Source organism: Triticum aestivum, chromosome 4A, assembly GCF_018294505.1.
Source record: "Triticum aestivum cultivar Chinese Spring chromosome 4A, IWGSC CS RefSeq v2.1, whole genome shotgun sequence".
Lineage (NCBI taxonomy): Eukaryota > Viridiplantae > Streptophyta > Magnoliopsida > Poales > Poaceae > Triticum > Triticum aestivum.
The window spans coordinates 592,207,628-592,215,895 of NC_057803.1; the positions used below are offsets into that span (position 1 = coordinate 592,207,628).

An 8,268-nucleotide genomic window follows, 5' to 3' on the forward strand; every position below is an offset into this window, starting at 1 on the left:
AAACCGTTGGGAAGACTTGGGGGAAGTCTTTTTAATCTTGCTGTAAAAAATAGAAACTTTAGCGGTCACGAGAATTGCTGCCATTTTTATTTGGAAAGTGATATTTAGTTAATTCTTTTTGCAGATAATTAATAGATAAATTCCTCACGTCCAGAAATTTATATTAGAATTTTTGGGGTTCCAGATCTTACGTTAGCTACAGATTACTACATACTGTTCTGTTTTCGACAGATTCTGTTTTTTGTGTGTTGTTTGCTTGCACAGACGCTATCCCTTCAAGCTCTATACGTTCCTTCTCCGTAGCCATCTCCATCCACCCCTCCTTGACCTTTTTACACTTGATAAGAAGATGTGCTCAGTCCTCAGCGGCTCGTCCACAGAAAAGGCAACTGGTGTCCTGGATAGGGATGCCCTTACGCGCGACGTTTGTGCGTAGGGCTAATGATTCGTGCTTTAGTCTCCAAGCGAATATCCAAGGCACGGCAGTTTCCAAATCCTCTTGCAGGAGTCATCAGTTGTTCGTTCCAGATTACCCGGCGCGGCCGAGTTTCTTGCTTGCCCCCCATTCCTTCGGTCCTCCTCTAGTTGCACATGGAGCTTATATGCGCTCTTCACCGGGTATCATACTGCCAGGCAATTAAGTCTTGTACTCCTTCTCTAAAAGGAATCTGAAGAATCTGAATTAAGAGCTGCTGTTGGAAACACCTAAAACTGGTTTTGGGTCATCAAATTATAGGGCTGTGTTGGATACGCTCTAAAACTGGTTTGGGTCGCTCTTATAGGATTATAAATTTACGATTCAACATTGAACCGATTAGGATGTCTACTATGCCAAAAGGTTCTAGAATTTGAACCATCGCTGATGTCTAATCAAATATGATCACGAAATCAAGCAAACTAAGGCCCAGCCAGCACCTGGTGCCTCTATTAATAAGATAAAACACTCGATTACTACTTTCATCATATCAAAAGGGATAAGAGTTGGTAAGCACGGGAGTTGATACAGGTGCAGATTCATCATGTACAAAACCACATACATGGGCATGTCAATTTGCCGCCAAATAGATGGCTTGAAATATTTGCCTAAATAATCTTTTCATGAACGACGCACGCCATACTACGGTAGGCAGGATGATGTGTAAGAGCTGCTGATGCCGGAAGAAGAAACCAGCTGGAGCGCATCACACTTTGTCATCATGAAACCACCACCTCGTCTCCTTCGGAGACCTCCCGTTGCGGCAGTTCCTGACATAGCGATCGTTATCGGATGGGCGTTCCTGCATGCAAACAATATGTACAGTTAGATGACCGTTCATTTAGACTGTAGATAATGCAGAGGGGGCTGGGTGACCTTCGCTGGTGAACTTGACAACATGGACAAGATGCTGATGCACACGGAACTGACCGTCATTGCTGGTGACCACGAGTCGTACAATATATCTGCAGACAAGTGAATCGTTAGAAAGCTGGTGTTTCAGCACATGAAAATGCACTACTGTAGCTCGTCAAAATATGGCAGTTGTTAAATAAAACTAGACACGTCGACAGATACTCAAGAACCCACAAAAACAACCTTACATTGAATAGCTTTATAAAATGATGCAAAGAAATAAAAATGGATTAAAGGGCTAACTGTTACGGCTACCTTACATTAAACAAACTAAGAGGCAAAAGGTACTGGATGTAAACCAAACGTCCAGATATCTATTTATCTTAGAAAGACATGACTTGACAATATAGTGAGCTGTCTTATCTCATCTTGTTTAAAAAAGACCGCTATATGTGAATTGATCAAAATTGAGTGGAATAACGGGTAAGTAAATAGACTGGGCCAGGAAGACTTGTGACACATGGTGTGGGAATTCACCGTAGTACATATGGACTTGTTTGTTTGGGCTGCAGCTTCGACCGAAACATCTATAGACTTGCTGCGGTGGCAATCGAGGAAGTGGCTGTGATGAAGGTTAACTGTTTGGCAGCGTAGCCGTGGGAACTGTTGTGAGCTGGTGAAAATGCGGAAATACCGCCAGAGTGCCCAGATCGGTGTAATTTGCCGACTCTTAGTTAATAGCTTGTTTAAATGGTATTTTGACCAACAGTAAATGGTTTTTATTATATACTAATGTAACTACTACCCCTGTTTCTAAATATAAGAAGTTTTGGCAGTTTAAATTGAACTGCAAAAACGTCTTATATTTAGGAACAGAGTGTATTTCATAATAATATTTCTCCCTCGCTCAAAGATGCATAAATAGAATAAACGAGAGCACACAAAATTTATTGTCATGTCACTTGTCCATGTAGTTAATAATTGTCCGGCCAATGAGGGGTGGTCGACGCAAGGACAACAAGGTGAGGTGGGGGAAGGGGGGTGCAGTTGGAAATAATCCAACTTGTTCAACTTGTATTTGAATCAGGAACGTTTAGTTTCAATACTATGATTAGCGAGATTAGGTGGGTTCTGGTAGGTGTACTACCTGTCTAGTACTTGTAAGTTTCCTAGTTGAGAGTCCGGTTAGGATCAGTAATTATGATCAAGCTTGTCGGGACATTAGTTTAGGAAAGTGTCGTGCATGGCCTGCATCACATAGCAGTGTACAAGAGAGGAGAAGCATTCGTGCAAGAGGAGGCTGGGGCACTGGCTAGGTTTGCTGCTGGGAGATGACAGGGAATCGAGGCGCTTGGGGGCAATTTATCTACAATTTGTGAAATAAGACAGGGTAACCGCTAAGAGCCACACAGCTTCATGCAGGAAGTTACCCCCGGATGTGCTTCGTGCAGGAAGCACCTGTGGCTAGCCAGCAGGCTGCAGTTTGATGTTTTTTCCAGCTTCCACTTTCTTTCATGAGAAGCTGGTTCCTAAAGCTCAAAAAGAAGGAGCCTATAGCAAGTTTGTTAAAGCTAAATATAGTTATTTCAGAGAGAAAAAGAAACGGAAGATCCTAGTGACCGTCAAAATTTGGCTACAGCAATGCAAATATATGCATACTTAATTTTCATACTTGACATGGTCAGCGAAACTAGGTTCATGGTTAGCCATAGCTCGGTCATTTGAATGAAACAATGTTTGTCCATTTGTGAGACATGGTAAAATGCGAAAGAGCCTAAGTTACGTGGTTCGCCTAAAAATAGATGTTCTTTTACTCTGTTTATTAGGCTATACATGTTCTTTTACTAATAACAGAAGACATTCCTCAGGTATATAAAGCTTTAATAGACAACATTATTTATTCATCTGCATGATTCAGTTCATCAGTATATTTGATCTATGCTGGCATTAACACAGGTAGCATTGTACTGGATAATCAATTAGCGATGACCTATCCATCCAGTCCATAAAGGGCACTACCGAGGCACTGGTCGGATGCCAAGCTGCAAAGATGAAAGTTATAAGCCAGGAGGTTGTGCTTTTGTCACAGGTAAATTGTCGTGGCTATGAGCATCTGGGGACTTGATGCGTATAAAACTAATGTATGATGGTCACAAATCTTATAGGATGTTGATTAATACTTTTCTTTTAGTTACTCAGCAGAACAATACTGAAAAAAGAATTGTGGTTTAGTCCAGAGACGCATAATTTAATACCTTAACCTCCGTCTTAAGAAAATTATGTGTGCTATTAAATTTCCTCTATGTATCAAAGCATATTGGCGGACAAGGAAAAACACCATATCAGTACATATTTTTAGCTTTTATTATACACGTTAATTTAGAAGCAGAGCAAGGCATCGATCCATGCATGGGTGATATTGGGCCTGGGCATTCGGTATAAACCAAAAATTCGGTTTCTACCATTCGTTTTTTTTAAATTCGGTTTGCAAAGATGGAAACCGATAAAGTCAAGGCAAAATAGAAAACTGAAAATTCGGTTAACAGAGCTTTTCGGTCTGGTAATCGGTTTATACCATATTCGCCAAATATGCCAACGAATCAGTTGTGTGGCTCCGTGGCTCGCATCCTTTCCACCTACGCTATTATATAGACTAGCTATCCACCTCCTTGTGTGTGGCTGGCCGAGGTGGGACTAAACCACCAACCAGCAGCGCCTCGTACGCACGTACAAGTCGACCAGAAAAGCAAGCCACAACAGCTTGCCAGCTTGGGCCTTGTATACGTGCATGCGGCTTGGCCCATGATTTTTCTGTCGCGAACGCGCGCGCTCAAGGCTGCCTAGCGCGGGAGCAAGACTAAAAAAAACCTAGTGAGGGAGCAGCTCGTTGTTGGCCGTACGTTCCCGCGACCTCTCCTATTGGCCCACCCCTAGGTGATATACCATTAATCGATCAGATAGATGGTCCAAGATAATCTTATCAATCTTGAGTGTTAACACGAAAAGGGTAGTTAATGGACTTCCATATGCCACTCAAGCGTGCAGAAGCATCAAACACAAAACTAAAAGGAGCAACAAGAATTATACCTAGACAGATGTGCCCATTGCTGTAAATGTGCGGATGCATCGGCGCCGGATGCATAAATATAACCTGCACCAAAACATCCATCAGACCGGTCCAAAATAACGTGAGCTCTACGCGTAAGAGGTACGAACCAAAGAAAGTAGAAAGAACAGGGGATCTCTCTCACCTGTGGAGCCTCCATGGGGTACTGCTCCGGGAAGTCAACCTGCAGCCGGTACGTCTCGCCGGCGTAGAGCGTCCCCTCCGCCCCGGACACCTCGATGACCCACCTGTTGCCGTGCCACCCATCATGATTTTCATATTGCCTTTTGTTCCGTATATAAAACAGATTACGAGAACGAAATCGTATTGCAGCGAAGATAAAAGGTCCGCAGCGGATCAATACTACGGCGGACCGAACGGGGGGAGGAGAGGGGGGACTGGATTGGTCGGGCAGGGGGCGGGGGAGAGGGGAGGGCGTAGGGGCAGGCACCGCTGGAGGTTGTCGGAGACCTTGTAGGTGAAGCCGCCGGGAGGGCTGGCCTGCCACTCCCCGAGCTCCTTCTGCAGCCGGAGGCACGCGATCTTGCTCAGCACCTGCGCGCGAACAGCGGGGTTAATTCGGCCGAATCGGGCGGCGGTCGGCGAATCCGGCGGGGCCGGATCGGGAGGGGGGTCGACGAGATTGGGCGTGGCCCGGGGGCGGGGCGGGGCGGGGGTTAGGGTTTGGTACCTTGCGGGAAGGGGAGGAGGAGGCGGAGCTCGTCATGGCGCGCCGCGCGCGGTCTTGCCGAGGCCGGGGGAGGGGGGAAAGGTGCGGGGAATACGTGGGGTGGGTTGGTGTAGCGGCGGGGATGCCGATGGCGGACGAGGAGCTCAAGTGGCCGGCTGGAAAGACTCGCCGCTCAATTCAACGCTTTCTCCTTCTTTTTTTTCTCCTTTGGTGATTTTGGTGATGAGAAATATAATAACTCAACGCTTGTAAACTTCCATGCGTTGGGAAGCCTGGTAAAGTGGGCCGGCACCCCCACTGCCCGGCCCGGCCCGGCCCACGCATTAACATGTCAGACATGTCACATTTATAAGTGGGTCGTGCCGTGCCAGCACACAGGCCTCGCCCTAGACCCTGGCATGACTCATGTATTAAACGGGACGGTCCATGGCACATTTAGTCCTAATAATGGGTCGCGTGCTATGGACTGTTTTTTTTGGCTATTTTTAAGGCATGACCTACTTAGCCACGTGTCGTGCCGGTCCATCACATACCGGCATACGGGCCAGTGGCCGGCCCTTGTGACATGGCCCAGGTGGGAATAAGTGACCAATGGTCTGGTCCGGGCTCGACATATTCTGGTTTGTTAAGATTTGATTTGACTATGGGTAGAGGAAGGCAAGTAAAGTTTTGATTTAGTAGAGGTTTTGGTCGGATTTGATTTAAGTATGGGTAGGGAAAGGTAAGGAAAGTTTCGATAAGATTTGATTTCATTGAGTTAATGCATGACATGATTTTGGTAAGATGTAATTGCGTTAATGCATGACATGGTTTCTAGTAGGGCAAGACGAATAAAGTGACAATTTGGTTTATATTTCCAAACAGGGAGGTGCAGAGAAAAAAAACTAAGGTAAAGGCGGTAGGGGGAGGTGGTGAGTAGAACGTATGAACTCCCCTTTAATAGTAGAAAGATATAGTCCTCCGTAGGTTACTAGAGAAACAAATGCATAAATACCATATGTTGAAAAATTAGATTAAACTAACAATAAGGAGTGATACATCAAGATTGTGGATGAATATCAAATGGTTAGCGACTCTATTGCTCATGTTGTCTCCCTCCAATCGTCATGTGTGAGTAATTCGACAAGGGAATGGGTTAAGGCAACGCCTTGCAACCTGGTGTATTTGTGCAAGGGAACGTTAGAATGACATTGTATGTTTAACATTACTTATGTTTCTGACTGTGGGATCGAAAGGGTAGGTCTATAAGGGGGTGTATGGTCTTGCATTCTTGCTTGATTTATTTGTTGGTAGAAATCGATGGTGTGATATAAATTGGTGGTTGGTTTGTACTGCTAGTTTATTTTGTCAATCCTTTAGTAATCCATGTTGTTATGTGGATTAGTGTGAAAGGATGACTGTTATATGAACTCTATCATGCATTGTTGCTTGTGGTTTTTCTGTTAGTAATCCATGTTTGAATGCATCAGTTCTCGTAGTCTCGATTGCAAATTGTTGCCGTTGGATTAAAATGGTTCACACAACCATCTATGTCATTCTAACGATGGAGGTCTTTGCAGAAATTGGAGCGAAGGACCCGCATTTCACATACATAGTTCAGGATGACAAAGAGGGCAGGATCAAGAACCTCATGTGGGCAAGCGGGAGCACCAGGCTGCAGTACACATTTCCCCCGACATGATAACATCTGACACTACATACATGACAAATTTGTATAACATGCCTTTCATCATATTGGTTGGTGTCAATAATCATTTTCAAAGTGTGATCCTGGCTAGAGTGCTTGTCCGTGATAAATCTGCCAAGGTTTCTGAGAATGCTGGGTGGCGCTGCGCCAAAAACTATACTAACAGGTAAGTTCTTCATTTTGTTGTTGTTATTCATAGGGTGGTGTTTTGACGGGCTTGGAATTTATGATCGATGTTAAGTTCTCTCAAAATTATAGTGACTGATGGATGTTCGATTTTTTGTGCTTCACATACCAGAATTGGGCATGGAACTAGCTATCAAGAGCATAATATCATATACTACGCATTGTTGGTGTAAGTGTGATCTACTACGCAACTAGATTCTTGTAGGCCTCCAAGCCTAGAGTTTTGTAGGATAGTAGCAATTTTTGCTCAAGTGAATGACCTAAGGTTTATAAATGCATGGGAAGTGTAGGATAAAGATCGTCTCTCAAACAATCATGAAACCAAATACAAGAAGTGTCTTGTGTCCCCAATGCAGCCAATACAATTGTCAGTTGTATAGGTGCATTAGTTCAGCGAAGAGGTGACGCTAGATGTGTAATATGGATGTTAGAAATATATTTTTATAATCTAAATAATTAAAAACAACAAGGTAGCAAGTAACAAAAAACGAGCAAAACGATGTCTCAATGCTTAGAAACAATTCCTAGGGTTCATACTTTCACTAGTGTAATCTCTCAACATCATTAACATAACTGAATCACACAACGACCTCAAAGTGCGGCAAGGAATCACTCCAAAGTCTCTATTCCTATCGAAGAAAGTAGGATGAAATCCTGTAGGTAGTAAACAACATCAAAGTTGTGTTTCCAATCAATCTTATGAACCACCCCAAAGTGTCACGAATAGTTCTACATATCGTACTACGACAGCAGCATATGATACACATCATTCAACTCTAATGTCACCTAGATACCCCAATCTCACCACGAGTATCCATGAGTAAGACATGCATCAAGTGATCTCAAATCCAAAATATTCAATCCAACGTAAAGAAACCTCAAAGAGTAAGATTCAATTCACCACGAAAATAAGAGAGGGAGGTGAACATCATGTGATCCAATTATATTGATAACGCCCATAATACATCAAGATCGTGTCAAATCAAGAACACGGGAGAGAGAGAGAGAGATCAAACACATTGCTACTGGTACAAACCCTAAGCCCCGAGGATGAACTACCCATGCATCACCATAGAGGTAGCAAGGATGATGAAGATGGCCTTCGTGATGGCTTCCCCCTCTGGCAAGGTGCCGAAAAGGCCTCCATATGAGATCGCTTCGGAACAGAGGCTCGCGTCGTGCTACTTGTGAGCTGCGTTGGGATTTTCCCCGAAGAGGAGAGGAGATGCGGTACAGTATAGATAAGTATTTCCCTCAGTGAGAACCAA

General features: G+C 44.0%; 1 protein-coding gene across 1 annotated transcript; it reads right to left on the minus strand.

Moving 5' to 3' along the window:
* Positions 1-931: 931 nt before the first annotated feature.
* LOC123087280 (probable ubiquitin-conjugating enzyme E2 18) lies at positions 932-5,333 on the minus strand. Its single transcript, XM_044509251.1, has 6 exons — positions 5,128-5,333; positions 4,888-4,991; positions 4,582-4,684; positions 4,418-4,481; positions 1,352-1,440; positions 932-1,277 (listed from the first exon to the last, which is right to left on the minus strand). Exons 1-6 carry the CDS (start codon positions 5,161-5,163, stop codon positions 1,182-1,184), a joined length of 492 nt encoding a protein of 163 aa, XP_044365186.1. The 5' UTR covers positions 5,164-5,333; the 3' UTR covers positions 932-1,181.
* Positions 5,334-8,268: the final 2,935 nt, after the last annotated feature.